The sequence below is a fragment of the Astatotilapia calliptera genome, chromosome 5 (assembly GCF_964374335.1).
Source record: "Astatotilapia calliptera chromosome 5, fAstCal68.1, whole genome shotgun sequence".
NCBI lineage: Eukaryota > Metazoa > Chordata > Actinopteri > Cichliformes > Cichlidae > Astatotilapia > Astatotilapia calliptera.
In genome coordinates, this window is record NC_137426.1 from 22476941 (window position 1) to 22494530 (window position 17590).

Here is a 17590-nt window from a genome sequence, read left to right on the forward strand (position 1 = left end):
AACCCCTTTAAGAATGGCATCCTGATTGTCGCTCCATTTCATAAACAAGACGATCTTCCAGCTGGTGTTACAGTTGACTGAATTCACCTGAAAAACAAACAATCAGAAGAATGTGAGTTGTAGCATCATGTAGTGACACTAGACCTTTCATTTGTTTTCTCATATTCTCCAAAGATCAAAAAAACAAAACATAAAATCATCATAAAATCATTTATTTTGAGATTAGATCAGAGACCACTCTTATTTAAAGATAATATCTAAATGTATTGTGCATACGTTGGCATATATTGCCAGAATCAGTACTTGTAATTCAGTTAATAATCTACACATGTCGCTAAGTCAACGCCAAAGAAACTGATATTTAAAAACCTATTTTAACTGTCTAGTAAACATACTACTGTAAATATGAAACTAACTAATACAACATATCAAACACAGAACTGAACTTTATTCCTCTGGTTCCTCCGTTGGAGTCTGTTTGATGCCATTAACATCCAAGATTTATGTTTTCACTTTATGTTTAAACCACTTGCAGTCATCAGTCATCAATGAGATACAAAAGTTTTTGCGTTTGCTTTTCAAAAAGAAGAAAAATAAAAGCACTTATTTCTTAATCTTTTTGTGTTTCTACTTAATGCCCTTTGATAAATTAATGAAAACAATGTTGCTTAGTAACACAGAGCAGAAAAACAGGACAACTCTCCTAACGTATTGTTAGTTTTAGCCTTTTGTTTGATTGCGCTCAATCTAAGGAGGACACCAGAAGAAGCCTGCAGTTTAACAACAGTCAGCTGTCAGCCAAGCCGGAAAAAGCGCTAATCATACCTCATTGCATCCTGGATTATCCACGAGCTGGTGTGTGCTGGCATGAAGCGGCTGACCAGCATTCACTGGGTTCAGGACCACTTTGTCCCCGATCACCACCTGCCATTAAAACAAAGAAAAAAAAAGAAAACATTAACAAAAAAAATAATAGTCTTACTTCTCTACGCTGTCTTAACTATAGTTGTGCAGATTCATTGTTTTATTTCTTTTATCTTTTACAGCTTTAAAAAATATATATTTTCAAATTCTGTGACGTTTTAAATTTTATTGACATCCCTCGACTTTCATTTGATTCTTGGTACTTCCATAACTGTACATGCTCTGGCTGCTTTGTAAAATTTGTGATTCTTTGACTTTAAGGAGGTTAAATTGAGTCAATCTATAGTAAACTGTGTCAAACGACTTAGTTAAAAAACATCTGCCAATGACATGCACACAGGCAATGGTCAGAGAGTATCACCATCCATTTATATGCCACTGCACTGTCTATTCTCAGCAGGTTGAGAGTGACTCCAATTATCTTTTTGTTCTTGACCTGCTGCTTAGGCTTCATGCCATAACTAATTTGAGAGGAGCTTAACAGGGAAGCCTGGACTCCACTGTAGTTCATTTTGTCCTTGGACAGCAGCCTACTACTTCCTGCCGTAGGACAGAAGAGCTGTTGCCAAAAACAGCTTTGTGATCAGAGAAAGTGGGCGCGAGCTGAATTCTGTTCAGGGATGTGATCAAACAGATGCCCAAGAGTAAGGCTAAGGAGGGCAAAGGCAACCTGCCTCTTAAAGGCCCCATGTATAATATATCATTACGAGTTAATCTTTCAAATAATTAATATTAGTATGAGTTCTATCATTTAAAAAAATGTAGATAATGCCTGTTTTATCTTCCCTGCAGACCTGTATAACCGACGTCTTACAAACATACCATAAATCTGGCTGAAAGTTTAAAATGGAAAAATGAAAACTTACAATTAAGAAGGTGAATATTTTGCTTAGAACTGATGGCTATGAAAATAATATTAAGTACTTGTAGTTTAATATCTCCTACTCACACCATACTAATATACTACTGCACATTAGTCACGTCATTCTAAAGGGATGTCTTAAAAATACAGGATTAAAAAAAACCTCCCAGACACAGTTCAGTTGTTTGCTTTGCCTTACACTGAATTACATACGGTATAGTGGCAACACACTCTTATCTACACAATGACTCACACTGTCCCCAATGGAGCGAAGTTTGTAGAAGGGCTGTATGTAGAACCAGGAACCCTCATTTCCAGCAGTGTCCAGCATCACCCTCATGGCATTTTTCTCCAGCAGTGCCGGCAGTCGTTTGTTCACGGTCAGATATTTGTTGCTCTTCAGGTGGAGGAGCTGAGCAGAATTACATTAAACAAATGAAATGAATTAAATTCATGGCAGACAAATCAGAGGCTGAAATCTGGTGTGAGAAGGGAAGTGTGTTTGATGGACATCAGCCTGTGATCAAGACACTCCTAATAGTGTCTGATGTTTATATAATAAAGTTTATATATGATATGAAATGGAGAGATTATTTGTCATTAATTTGTTTGTTTCCAGTATCTTTTGTTAAGGATATTTTTTAAGGTCACTTCAGTTTAGTTTCATTAGTGTGCAGCATGAATTTCAGTTTAGGGGTATTGCAAAACAATACTGTAGTTTGTTTTTTAACCAAACTTCAGCAGTTTTTTAAGTTTAATTGCACTTAGCCATAATACCTACCTTTAGCAAGCTTGCACTTAAATACTTTTAAAAACACTTTTAATACTAACTTAAATCTTATTAACCTACTATTTCCATTTATAAGGCAAATAACCATATTTGGTAACTTCAGTTGGACATCAAAACTGGCCTTACAGGCCTGCCAGCCTGAAGAACCACATGGATTTCTCCCAGGCAATCAGCAAAGATCAGGCTGCGTGACTGATAGCGATATAATTGCATCTGACTAATCAGCAGAGGCCTGGAATTTTTCAAACTTCAGTGTTCTTCTGGAATTCAGGAAATTTTGTTTTTTCCCCACTTTTATATCCTCCTAAACCAATGGTCATAACACTGAAACTAACATTGGCAAGATGATGAAACTCACACCTTATGTGGTTGAATAGTTATGCTAAAGATTGGTGTTGTTTGTATAAGATTTCTAGAAATTAGTGAAAAATGGCAGCACTATATATGATCATATGACCTGTTCCTGTAAAACTAGTGCACGTGATATAATTTAAAGCATGTAGCAGAAAAATATAGAATGACAGAAATAAGAAAATATTGTGTGTTTTTCTTATATTCCTTTTTGGAAAACATCAAAAATATGTATTTGAAACATAAAAAAGGAAAAATCTTGAAAAATGTGCCTTTAATATTCTCCAATAACAAGTGAACTCTTATAGGTGTGAGGCACCCCTTGGAAGACTGTTACATATATTTAACAAACATGAAAAAACAGAGAGAGAAAAATAGTGTGTACACAAAATCACATGTGGAATAAATATAAGTGAGTTGACACATGTCAGCACAATGTAACATATACCCAGTATATTAAAATAGGAATCCTAAGAAATTCTATGAAATGTCTGCTTGTCTTTATAATTTCTATTTAATCAGTTTATTTCTGCCAGTGATGACTAATGTCAGTTGAATGCAAACTAGGTGTTAGTTACATCAAAGTTTGTGTGACCAGCTTGTAAACAGCCATTTCCCAGAGACACACCTGAATGACATTTCCATACTGAATCACTGTTCCAAGAAGCTTTTTGTTTTCAGAGTCGTTCTGCTTCTTCTCCAAGTCAGCCGCACTCTGAGATACAAAAGAGAGATGAGAGAGAAAAAAAACAAAACAAAACCGTATCTAACAGCTATTGCAACATAAATCACTGCCAACACTCTTACACAGTAATTCCAAAAGACGCAATCACGTTGGTTAGCCATTAACAAGGCACCACATTATTAACAAAGTTCTTAGTCAAAAATATACGCAGCAGAGACTTTTAGTTAAAGCTCAGGCTCACATTTCCATGGAAACGCAGGCACGATCGCAATCTTCCAGTTTATGACTGTGTAGTCAGATTGCAGATTGCTTTAAATGGTAATGTATTGCAGCAGAAAAAGGGAAAGGAAAATGTAGAGGGTGGAAAGATAGGACAGTAGTAGGGAAATGTCAGAAAAGTCTATAAAAGGACTTCTACTTTATAAAATACCTGCAAAACCTTTAAAAACCCACCTGAAACTGTGACACAGAGTGCACACAATCGATAGAGTGATACACTCACTATGCTGTTTTTTAATTCAGCGTCTACAAAGTCTAGACTTCATCAAGACCATTTAAACCCAAAAAGTTAAAATAACAAAAAAAAAAAAATCTGACTCTTTCTTTAATGTTTATCTTGGGAGCTTTTGGGAACATGGGTGTTAACTGCAGTGGTCTGTAGTACCTGCTGTGAGGTTCACTTCACTTACATGCAACTTGTTAAGCAGCACTGACTCTGTGTTCCCTCCAGGTTTCGCCGCTTTCCAGAACTGCTTCTGGGCTGAGTAGCGGTTCATGGGACACAGTCTAAACAGACAGTCTGCACAGAGATAGAAATCACTGGCTTTAGCTGAAAAACTGGATCCAAAAACATGTAAACATGCACACACACTCAAAAAGAGATATATATATATATATGTGTGTATCATTTAATCACATTAAATATCATTTAATCACATGATTTCTAATGACATCATGCTGGTGCACAGTCTAGAAACAATTCAATTATGTAAATTAAATAAATATATAATTATTTTTAAAATCTGTTTTTAATAACTAACATTAAAACTAAAATAAAACCCAGGAAAGAAAAATAAATTGGTCACCCAGGGCTAAATCGACATTTTTACTAAATATGCATATGTTCATATAACTTTGAAAAAAGGCAAAAAACGATCAGTCCAGATGGTTATAAAGAGAGAAAATGGTCACAATTTGCTCCGTCTGTTTCTGTCCACATTTGTCTTCTCCAGTCACTCCTTCTCTTCTCCTCCATTTAATACAGATGGAAAATATACCTCTGAGTCCAATGCAAATAATTTGTGTAACAATTTTGAAAAAAGAAGAAACAGAAGAACAGAAAAAGTAAAAAGATTACACATGATTCTATTTTCCCTTTATGGCTAATGACTGTTCGTACATCTCCAAGTCTTTTCATTTCACAAACTGGTGGATCCTTACCCAGCCATGAAAGCTGGGTTCACTGATGTTAGTGGATATGTGACCTGCTGTAGTCAGAATCCGTCCACATCAGACGCTACATAATGTTCAGTTCTCAAACCAGTTGAAATCGGAGCAAATTCTCAAAAATGGTTTTGGTTGTATACCACACTTATTACAGCTGACAATGGTAAATTAGTTAAAAATCAAACAATGTGTACAAAATATATTCATCTACTGGGAGTAAAGCCTGGGAAGGTTGATGCTGTGTGGAAGATGGGTAACAGCCACAGCTCACACACAAACCAACAGCGTGAACAGCAAAAACACCACAGTAAAAATTATTAAAGACACTCACCTAAATAAATTAGACTTTTTTGCCATTTTAAGTTATGTGCTCAAATATTAAATAACCACAACATTTAAGCACACATTATTCTTTCAGTTCTCCAGAAAAAAAAATTCACGCATGTGTGTTCCTGCACTTCAAAAGCATTAATAATTTGCCTGCATGAAGATCAAAGGTCTTTGTCTGCTTCATGGAGCAGTCATCACAGACAACACAGCATGTGTTTGTTATGTGTGCTTACCAGATGTATGATCATAGTAATGTATGGTTATAAGCTGTGGTTGGACTACCACACACACACACACACACACCTATGTGTCTGCAATGTGATCCAGCAACACAACAAGTTGTAACTGTAGCAACGATGATTTGCAGCTGTCATCAGGAGTCTCTGATTTTGCTGCTCATTTGCATAGATACTGCAAAAACCGGTCTGCAGGGAAACTAGTGTTTTTTTTCATTTGCATGTGGATGCAGTTTTAACAGAGTTCCTCTTCTATCCTGGGAGACTTCCTCTTTTGTAACAAGCTCTACAGCAACTTCAGTTGAATCCCTCAGAGACTTCCACAGGATGAGTACTGATAAAGCATTTCGCTGCAGAGTTATAGCCGCTTTCCCTGCTGAGTTCAACTACAATTCGACAGTGACTCCTCCCTGCGAGTCCTGGCTTTCCTCTGACTTCACCTCTCATCAAACCACAGCTTTCTTTTCTAAGAGGATGAAAAGAGGAGAAAAAAGGAGCAATGTGTCCATCCTTTCTCCATTCTCTCTCTTCTTCAGCTCTAGTTGCAGTAACATGACCAAATAAGGCCGGCCAAGAAGGGGAGTGGGATGACTGAAAGAGAGAAAGGAGGGTGGAGACTCCCCAGCCCTATATTCTGTCATCTCTCCTTCTCCTTTCTGAATTCCTCCAACCATTTCACACAGAACTTGTTCCCTCGGAGTCAACGTCTCCGTCTGTGTCTCCTAAATTGTCCTCGGGCCTCCCTTAGCCCCTCCCCATTAAATATGGTTTACTTCTTGGCCCAAAACATGGTTAGAAAAACAAAGCAAAAAGGAAGTGAAAGAGAAATGAGAAAGGCCAGAAGAAAATGAAAGAATGTAAGATAGAGCACAGAAAGGTCAACTAAGTGGAGAAATTGAGCTTTTAGATATAATCAGTGTGCGTTTATGTGTTCCACATAAATCAAAACATACAATAATGGATGTGGCTTTAACTTGTAAACATAAATGAAACAATGAATACATATTTCACACAGCCTGTTTCACGTGCAGCACTCCATGGAAAATATTTGGTGCATGTGACAGATAGATGATCAGCTAATAGACATTTACCTTGCATCACAGCCAGCTGTGAGGGGAAACGTGCTATTTAAGTGAGACAGAGGTGAGAATTTCTTCCAGGGTCACAGATTTCTTTCTTTAGCATGCAAGTACACAATTGAGCTCAGAAATAAATCTGTCTTTGATACTGGCCACCTCGTATGTACTTATAAATGCTGACCTACAATTGTTTAGCTATAAGGCGGGTACATGATAAAACAACTGAAAAGGCTAAAAGCCTATCTTAAGTCATATGACAGAAATCTTAAGCCAATGCAGAAGAAGCACTGGATTTTTAATATATACACATCTCTTTTCATTGTTTTGTAGGACGTCCGTAACTAATATTAGTAATAACTTTGTATCGCACTTTTCAAAACAGAGTTTCAAAGTGTTTCACAATTTGATTAAAGTAACACATAAGTATACATATCCCAACATCATTCCTGCATACGCACTTCCACATACACAAATAGATGTAAACCAAGGATGGGGAAAGGATTAAGAGAAAGCTAGCCAATAAAAGTGAGTTTGTCAGAAGTCGTTTAAAAAAGCCGACCTGATAGGCTGAGGAAATTCGGTGGCTAGTGCCCTGTGCTTGCTCACGCACAGCCACAGTGACATAGAGTAAGTTATGCATGAATGGGCTGGACATTGATCTACTGCCAGTCAGTGTGCTGAAAAGGGTAAATCCACAAATCACCATAACATGTGCAAAGTATGAAAGCAGCTTTAAGGCTGGGTTCGTATTCACGCATATATTCATAGTTATTCAAAGTCCTCTTCCTCCATCTCTCCCACACACAGTGCTGAGTGATTCTTGACTCACAGCTGAAGATGGCGTTAGATTGTGACAGTGCCTTAGAGTATAAACAGAGAACAAGTGAGCTGCGAGTGTCACACACATGCATATGTGACTTAACTTAGCAAATAGCATAAACGTTGCAAATTCGGGCATCTTTTTAAAGTAACGCCACCATCTAATGTGACAACAGTCTGAAAGTCAAAGTGAGGCAACAAACTGACTATAAGAAGACATTCACTGACAGTAAATGGGAGACGTCATGGAAAACATTTTATTTCATACATCAGGCATATTGTATCAGCTGGTTGACTCAATAGAAGTATGTGACTGAAATGATTGTTGTATCTGTGCTGGTTTGATTTCACTGTCAGACTGGTTTTAAAGACAAGGTTATGAGAAAGTCTTTTAGATGCTGACAAACTTCCGCAGATTAAAGAGGATCAAAAGGACGACGCTTGAAGCCGTGCAGCCAGCAACTGAAGAAACTCTAAGGGGCTGTAAAGCACACAGAGATGATTGAAAGTTTTATTACAGCACAGAACTGCCACCATACTTGGACGGCAGGATGAAGGTACGACAGCTTCTCATTCAACTGAATGACAACATAAAGTTGCGCACTTCACTGTAGCTGAAAAAAATAATAAATTGGAAATTCAGCCTTTCACTTTATCTCCTCTTAACCGTCTGCTACCCTGTCCAAAACACAGTACTGGATTTTTTAAAAACTACGCTGGACAATTTACAAAGAAGTAGTAACATAAATAGCATCTCCTGCAGTAAATATACAACATAGTCTAGCTCAGGAACTGGGGAAACATAATGCATTACACGTTTTCTATTCTCTGCTAAATCTGAAACATCACCAACAATCTGGCTTGTATAAAGTGCTATTCACTGCATCCCTCTTATCCTGTTGGAGGTATTATAGAGGAAGCACTTGTAGTGCATCTGAGACAGTAAATGGATCTACTGACAACAGCTTCCCTTCACCGTTTCCTGCAAGACCTCTCATCTCAATAGGCAGGAGAGGAATTTGTGCAGTTGTTAGCAGGGGAAGGGGGACTAAAGACAGGCCCGTTTCTGGTGTTTATCGCAGATGAGCCACCCAGCGTTTTTCTGCAGTCCGTCTGTAACAGCATCAGTGGCTCGGCCTGACAACAGACAAGTGGTGGTAAGGAGCTGGCACTTCAAGTATAATTGAGTCTATTTAAATGTTTCAAGTTATTTCAGGTAAACCAAGGCATGAGTTGTGATAGGCAGGAGGTGGCAACATCTGAAGCCAGCACAAGAAGACGCTGCCCAGTGTAATGGCCTTCACATGCTACTAGTTAAGCAGTGAAAATGTCAGAGTACAACAAGCAAGCAAAAAAAAAAAAAATCACTTGTTGTTCAGAGACCTGTTTTGTTAATGGAGTCCTTTCTAGTGTTTGTTTCAGGTTTCTCACACCAGAGCTTTATAATTAACACTATTCTAGAAATAGACCAGCAATTATATAGCACTTTTCTAGTCTCACTTCTCAAAGCACTTTAGACTACAACCCAGAATAGGTGTGGTTAAAAAAAAAAAAAAAAAAGCAATGCTGTCACACATCAAACTGACAAGCATCATTTTACCATGTTCATAAAACAGGCAAATAAACCAAATCTATTAAAAATTCAGAAAAAAAAGAAATAAAAGATAGTTTGACTGAGAAATTATATTTATCAAGTATTTAATGAATATCTTTCATACAAACTATGACCATTCTGTTATTGTTATACAGTGTTTTACACATTCTCTTTACAACAAGGATAAATGCAAATCCACACTATGGGGCTTATTATAGACTTTTTTAGAGTGGTACACAAAGGTCTATTCAAAGCTACAAAGAGAAGAGTGTTATGAATACCCACAGCTCAAAACAAAATTTTAGGTCAGAGTCTCACTCACCAGAGACTGTACACATGTCTCAGATTTCAGCTGTTTATTACATGAAGTGCCAAGAGGTCTGATTGGTTAATACAAGTTGAGTCAAGAGGCAGCTTTGGCTCTTAGGAGAAATAAAGGCCAGTGTGATGATGACAGTCCCAGAGTGACAAAGCCAAAGTGTGCCATGTTTACAAAGTTGCAACAGATTTTAAAGAGGAGGGCATTTTTGAATAACGCAGCTTTCCTCCACATGTAGTAACTTTGATGAAAGCAACTGATCTGACTGGTTGTGCAAGAGAGCCTTAAATCACAGTGACTAGAACGAAACACAAAGCAGTCTCTGCCTTAGATGTGTGTGGATGTCGCTCAGTGTGTGTGTGTGTGTGTGTAGCATGTGTGTAAAGGTATCTGAAATACTGTAAAGGTGAAATGCAAAGAAAAGGCTGATGTCTAAGCCTATGGACAAAGGCTTCACGAGTGGGAGTATAAATTGTGTGGAGAGTGCTCATGTTTACATTAGGAGGAAATGTTAAGCATACCTCAGCAGTGACCGTATCACAGAGTGGACATGGCTCGTCTGGCCTTATTGCTCTTATGGTGTCCACTTAGTGGGATTATCACTACACAACTGGGTCTCTTTCCAGCTGTGCAACTCCTCATAGTTTTGGGGGTGGGGTGGGGGGCAAACAATGAAGACATGTATTGTGAACACATACATGAGTTTGGCAGCTGTCAGATTTTTACGTTTTACGATTGGTTTCCCCCCCCCATGGTTGAAAAGTAAATTTTCACCACATAGCTCGTGCTTCATGCATATGTCACAGCTAAAAGTTAAATGTGTCAATAATAAAATGAACGTCTTCCATGTACTTGTAGTTTCCTTTTAATCCTGGTTCACTGTCACATTGACTTAAAAGGGACACTTTCATACAACAGAGCCATTGTTAACGGTGTTTAAAAACACCGCCGCCTTTTCTTCTTTTGACATCTTAAAGTCTCTGCTGTGAAACGCTCCATTTCTTTTCTCTTTACAGTATATGCTATACCATTAATGGGACATATATTGCACACGTTATAGCAGATAAGTAAGTACACTACCTCTTTCCTATTTGGCTCCTTACAGAAACAGACTAGTTAAAGATGTCTCTGCGAAACCATTCACAACATTCTGAAGCCAAAAGACCCAGGGTCATTTCAAAGAGGTACTACAGGAACTACACTTTAATGAAGCTATAAAATTTCAAACAGATTATTATGGTCAAACTTGAAATGCGCAGGCCTGAGACACCCTGATGTTTACTCCATTTTACATCGTCCAGGCTTCTTTTCATTGCATCCTACCTGCCTGTATAAGGACATGTCTGCTTATTTGCATACCTTCGCTTAGGATCCAAGAAATGTCATAGGGTTGCTATTTTAAATTTTACAGGCTCCAAGTCCATTATATCATTGCTGTTATCACAGAGTTACTTTGTCACATTTTAAACTCTACCAGAACCAAAAGGATTATAATATTTGTACAGGTTAAGTAGTACTCTACATTTTGAGTAAACTAACCTTTAAGGAATTTGCTATGTATGGTTTTACTGGAACCTTCTCCAGGTGGCTTTGTCCACATCCATTAATAACACCTTTTTCCCCTCTAGCAGACACCCAGAATCCTCTCTCACTGGCATTAAGGCCTCTTCTGATCAAGCTGACACAGTGAATGAGTTACTAACTCCAGTTAGACACAAAAGGTCTATATATTGCCAAAAGTATTCACTAACTCATTCAATCATTGACTTATGTGTTTCAATCACTTCCATGGCCACAGGTTTATAAAATCAAGCACCTATGCATGCAGACTGCTTTTTCAAACAAACGTGAAAGAGTGGGTCAGGCTCAGTAATTTCCAGAGTAGTACCATGATAAGATGCCACCTGTGCAATAAGTCCAGTCATTATAATTTCTCGCTACTTAATATTCCACACTCAGCTGTTAGTAGTATAAACAGCCAGTGCTTGGGATCATTGCAGTCCTAAATAAAATAAAGCTTCTGCAGAGTCTTTCTACGTGGTGCTTGTATGGTGGAACAAAATCTGACCTCTCCTTTCTGTATTCATAATTCCATCAGTTTTGACAAGATCCAAACCACGACAGAGCCTCCATGATGTTTTACACACGACCGTAGATGATCAATGTCGTATGTCTCTCCTGACCTCCTACACATCATTAGGCCTGCCACTTCTTCTTTTGTCCAGTTTCATAAATGTTTTTAAGGACATGCTGTACAACAAGGCAAGACATCACCTTGTTGGAACAGATATACAATTTTATGTGTGTCATACTGACAAAAAGTGAACAAATAATGTATTTTTGCGAAAGGCTGCTAAAAAAAAAAAAAAAAATGCCTGAAGACACAATTTCAAATTGGTTATTTGCTAAATTGTCTGTTATGTGTAGACACAGCAATACTTCATCCCTTGTGCTCGGTGTCTTTTTATCCTTGGTTAGTGTTAAGTGGTGTAAAAAAACCGAAAGCGAAAAGGTTGAGAAGGTCACTTATATAATGAAAGACATTTAAACAAACAAGAACTCCTATCAGTAATACATACATAAACACTCACACACATCATATATAAACAGTTCATATACAAAAATAAATAATAAGTTAAACCATGTAAAACACAAACTAAAACGTGAAAAAGTAACAATCTTGGAAGTTGAAGGCCAATATTGATTAACACTGTGCAGAAGAAAACTATGCTCAGTATCTGCCAGATTACTGAATGGAGCTGAAGTGAAATAAACTGCCAATTTCCAAAGAAAAACATTGAAAGACGTTCGGAAAGCCTGGAGAACTATTGCTCAAGAATTTTAAGAAATTGCAAGCCTGGCTTCTTGGAAACAAAACATAATGAAAGGAGGGCTGACTCAAGAATTTTGCACAGTAAATGGTAAATGGCCTGTATTTATATAGCGCTTTACTAGTCCCTAAGGACCCCAAAGCGCTTTACATATCCAGTCATCCACCCATTCACGCACACATTCACACACTGGTGATGGCAAGCTACATTGTAGCCACAGCCACCCTGGGGCGCACTGACAGAGGCAGTCATTAATGCAGTCATTAATGACTGACAGAGTACAGTCATTAAGACTAAAAGCAACAGAATAGTTGAAATCACGCCCAGGAAGAAAACATGTCAAACGTTGCCACTTTGTAAGTTAATAGACTTATCGTATCACTGCTCCATTGCTAAAGAACAGGTAGATCTGACTATAATTACACGGCTATTCAGTTTAATGAATGTGTTATTTAGATGTTTTATGATCCCCAAGACAGTGTTTAGCCCTATTCTCACACCTGCAAATGCATCTGTATTATATACTAATGGGAAAGTAAAGAACTAAAAGACAAATAAAATAATTCAAATGGATAAGTACTCATATGTCTTATATGCTCAAAACGTACAATTCTGAAAGGCTGTAATTACTCTCTTTTGTAGGCTTTTATAGAAATGGCCGATACAATTACTTTGAATTGCCAATGAAAACAAAGAACCAAGGAAGACTACATTTCTCTCTTTCAAAAAACTTAAATTAAAATGAAAATCTGAATATGCGGTTGAAGCTCTACCAACGGTCTAGCTATATTACATTTTCTTTAAGTGTCATCCAGCAGCAGCAAGCTAAAGTGCATGTTTCTTATAAATGTGTACCAGTGCCTGTGACTGCTCAGGCCTTCAATCATATTCTGTGTACAATGTTTAGCCAGCTCTCCCCAAGGGACATAAACCTCTAGCCTGAGAACTGCAGGTCACGAGTTCTACTTCCTGTATGAGAACTAATAATAGCAAATTCACCCAAAGACACAGCTGAAGGATTTTTATTTAGAAAACAGATTCTCAAGTGGGTGTTTTTTTTTTTTTTTTTTCAACAAATCAGCAGAAGAGATGACTCTCCATCTGCCTCTACCTCCACAGACCTGTGCGAGCTAGGGCACACAGCTAATAAATACACACACACACACACACGCCTGTTTGAAGTCCAGGAGGCTGAGATATTGTGGCTGTCACCAAAGAAACACAGCATAACACATTCAGCAGCAGGTCTTACACGCTTCACAGTATAAACAGATAGGAGTTAGTGCTATGAGGAGGAGTGTCACGAGGAAGAGGGGAGATTAATTTGCTCCTCTTACCTCTGAACTTCTTCGGCGGGTTGTTGAGGTCCCCAGCATCAGGCTGGATGACGCAGCGGTCATCCACCAGGCTGTAAATACGGACACATGACACATGTAAGCGCTATACATATAATAAGATCATATCCCAAGTTACCATGACAAAGCTGGCAAAGCCCCGAGCATAACAACCACAGCAGCAATGAGGAATAGTTAAGTTCACCTTTAAAGTTGTTTTTTTAAACAAGACTCGAATAAGTATGTAATCATTTTCTTATTCTTCTATTACAGTGAGCTGAATGCTTATGAAGTTTGGACCATTTTAACAAAAATTGAATTATCTGCAATTAGGCCATTTTGATGTTTATGATATTTTTAGAGCTCACAATGAATCAATTGGTACAAAAAATATTTAAACACTGCTTAATTTAAAAAGAAAAAGTACCAGTTGCAAGCTAATTTCAAAAACACTGCATCAGTTGAGTGTGTTTGATTAATAATTTTATAGCACAGCAATGATCGGAACATTTAAAAGGCCAGGAGGAACAGAGGGTTGATAATACTGAGACAGTCAAAGTGATCAACACCACATTTTCAGAACTACAACTCAGCATAACTGGTCAACATTTCTGCAGATGTACTAAGATTGCCATTGTTCTTGGATATCAGAGTCACTGTAATTCATCATTCCTGTGGGTTTGTGTTTAAGCTTACTGTGTATGTGCTAAACAGAGACTCAGGCAAAAAAGTATCTCCAACAAAAGCGTGTGCAAAAACTCTACCTTTGTTTCATGAATTATCTGGGATCGTTACATAGTTGCAGCATGTTTTAGCCTCCCCTTCCACAAAATAAGGAAATATTCTGGATTAAATGACCGGTGGCCAGACAGGAATTTCTGGTGACAAATTTAGCTTTCACTGGCTTAGAATAACACTTGTCTGGACACAGGCCAAATCCCACATCCACTTTCAGCCTTCTGAAGTTGCCCAAACAGACCTCACTGTTCCATCAGCCTGCACATCTCGAGGAACAAGACCGACTACAAAGGGCGAACATACCCATGCGTGTTAAGACAAATAACAGCAGAGTGCCAAATTAAAGGAAAAACTCGCACTTTTTCACCTCAAAAGTGAAGGCATTCAACTGCTCCACTATACTGTGGAAGCTCTAATCTCCCTGACCCCTTGGAAGGAATACTAACTGCAAATCAACACAAAGTTGTTGCTGAAAATAACATGAATCACATGCGCTGACCTTTGCAGTTACCAGATCTAAACCTAATTTACTACGAGAATTAGCCTTTGGATCAACATGTTAGTCAGTTTTCAACACCAGTATTGTCAAAACACCAAATGAGGGAGTATCTTTTGGAAACACGGTGTTGCAGCCCTTCAGTGGAGTCTTACTGAATCAACGCTAAGCTCTGCTGAAGTTAATCTGGCATCAAAACTCCTTACTGTACTTGGGGGGGGGGGGGGGGGGGGGGGTCGTCACATGAGCATGCTTCACAGAGGTCAGTTATTAACACAAGTTTAATAGTTACACCTCTGCACAAACAGGATGGGTCCTGCTAAATACTCAATGCACACAGCAGCATTTTCCCCCCAAAAAAAAGAAGAAAAAGAAAAATGTAGCCTTTCATTTGCTCATATAGCCCCCTCCCCTCTGCAGCTGTTGACTTGGACTGCTATTTGAGTGAAGAAAAAGAGTTAATGTGTACAGAATTTTCTCAGTATGGTGTCTTACTTTAAGGGCAGTTGATCTGCTGCTGAGTTGGTGTTTATGCGTGGAGAGGATGGCTTCTGGCCAAAACCGTCATGACAATTTTCTAAATACATGTGCTAGCATGTGCGTGCGTGTGTGTGTCTATGTGGGAAGCACATGAATTCCAGAAAGGCCACAATGTCTCTATAGTGACTCAGTCTTCGCTGTAGGTCATTCCATTTTTCATGAGCCAGGAGGGGAGGTCCAGGACACTGAGCAGATAGCCCTGATACCATTACTAATGCTAATGCCATGGTTTACCGTCTTGTGATTTCCTGATGGTTCATACCAGCAAAAACATTAATGCAAACTTTCTCTTGTTGCTTTGTTTAGATTCAGAACAAAGGGGAGAGGTTAAAAGCAGCACAACTGAATCTTACTGCGCTTGTGATATTTCTGTCATATCCTAAGGCCAGTATTTCAAGCAGTAAGCCAGTGTAAGTAATCCCAACAGACAGACCATATCAAAAATATGCATTTTACAAGTAAGGAGAATTGATGGAGGAAAATGATGCTGTGACTGTGTGGGCAAATGAGTGGCTTGCCAACAGTACCACCAGACCATTTATTGTCTTCTAACTCCACCCTTCCAACCCAGGCCTGCCCCAAACTTTAGCATAATCTGCATGTTTTTTGCATTTGTTGCAACAAATTACATTCACTACTTAATCCCATTCCGAGACCAAATGATGACCCTGTCGCTGCGTGTAAGCAAACACGTGCATACACAGGCATCGGACTAAAGGGAAGAAATGTGCTTGTTCTCGACTTTGTCATCAAAATGGTTAACAGTTGCTACTACAAGTGTGATTTCCTCCCTTCCAAAAACTGCTGGCTCAGTATCATGACTGAGCAGCATTTTTTAAGAAAAGTGTGAAGTGGGCCCTCCACACAGGCACAGGGACATACCCTAGGGTGCTGATGAAACCATTGGTTGATCCCTCTGCATACAGGGAGCAGATGTCCCCAATGTGTAGGAAACTGGACATTTTGTCCGACATGTTTGGCACACAAGGGAGCACCTGTATAGGAGAAATTGGGAGAAAATATGGATATTATTAGATCATTTAATGTAACATGCCTGTCATGGACACATACCATCATGCATTTATTCAGTATCCATATGCAAATTAGTAGTTCCAAGTTAGAAGCAGTTTTCAGAGAGCGGGTTCCCTTGCAGGTGGAGACTACACAAACACAACTGTCAGGCTGCAAGGATTTGCATAGAGAGGAAGAGAAAATGTCTATTAGATGTTACTGTAGCCCCGCTGGTGTTGTGCTGCGCCTTACATGTTTAGGAGCTGCAGCTGCCAGCGAGGTTTATGCACCTGCAACAGGTCATGGCCACTGAAAGCTGATAGAGAGCAATGCAGGTCCCCTCCACTCAGGTTATCTGCCTGTGTGTTTTTCTTTTTTCTTTTTTTAAGCACTGCCTCTCACTGAGGTCGATAAAGCCCCATAACAAGTTATTCTGGTAGCTTTCCGACCGCCGTCTGTTGCAAGCCCGACCAAACGATCAACGATCACACAGCAAAAGTTCGGATCTTATTCATCTAAGCACCGAAGCGCCAGCGAAACTTGAGAAAGCACATCCAGCGTTAGCATTGTAATCGCGGCTCACTATCACATTGCTTCACAGCAGCCCGAAATCATTGTCGGTGTAAGATCCACCCGACCGTGATACAATCTTGTTGGGCTTCTCTTCAACAAAAATATTATTCACTAAAAAGCGCCACTTTTGAGCTCTGAGGTTTTTTTAACCATTTAAGGAGAACTAAATCCTTTTCCCCCCTTTCCGCTGCGAGAAGATAGACATATGAAAGGAGGATGATGGCAAACTGCTCAAGTTAAGCTCTCAACTTTACCTCGGCTGTGCTCGGGTATTTAGCTTTCTCTGGGCCAGCTAAGACAACATGACTGCGGTTCTCCTCTCCTCCGGGCCGGGGGATGACATCCAGGCGTCAGCGACTGTAATAATCCAGTTTTTGACAGCTCGGACACCTTTCCGCGCCTCTCAGTGCTCCCGCAGCTTGTGCTCACTGAGGCAGGCAGGCAGGCTGGTTGAACTGCCTGGCTCACTTCCACTTCTTCTTCTCAAGCGGCCGTAGTGTTGATAGCTGGGAAATGATGTCCACGTCGCCCCATCCTACCGCTAAGAAAATCTGAGCTGGGTTATCACTCCTGCTACTGCGCTGCCCAGATTTATACGAAGAAGTCTATTTTTCTGTAAAAAAAACAAAACA

The 17590-nt window shown here is 39.1% G+C and overlaps 1 protein-coding gene across 8 annotated transcripts in view; it reads right to left on the minus strand.

The window, feature by feature from the left end:
- LOC113022580 (inositol 1,4,5-trisphosphate-gated calcium channel ITPR1) overlaps positions 1–17566 on the minus strand; it is a 73349-nt gene extending 55783 nt beyond the window's left edge. For all 8 annotated transcript variants that reach the window (XM_026168120.2, XM_026168118.2, XM_026168117.2 and 5 more), the window contains exons 1-8: positions 17213–17566; positions 16257–16369; positions 13604–13674; positions 4302–4411; positions 3556–3642; positions 2040–2198; positions 826–924; positions 4–87 (exon numbers count right to left, since the gene is read on the minus strand). In XM_026168120.2, the coding sequence (XP_026023905.1) occupies positions 4–87; positions 826–924; positions 2040–2198; positions 3556–3642; positions 4302–4411; positions 13604–13674; positions 16257–16348 (702 nt within the window). In that variant the 5' untranslated portion in view covers positions 16349–16369; positions 17213–17566. The remainder of the gene's footprint in view (positions 1–3; positions 88–825; positions 925–2039; positions 2199–3555; positions 3643–4301; positions 4412–13603; positions 13675–16256; positions 16370–17212) is intronic.
- Positions 17567–17590: the final 24 nt, after the last annotated feature.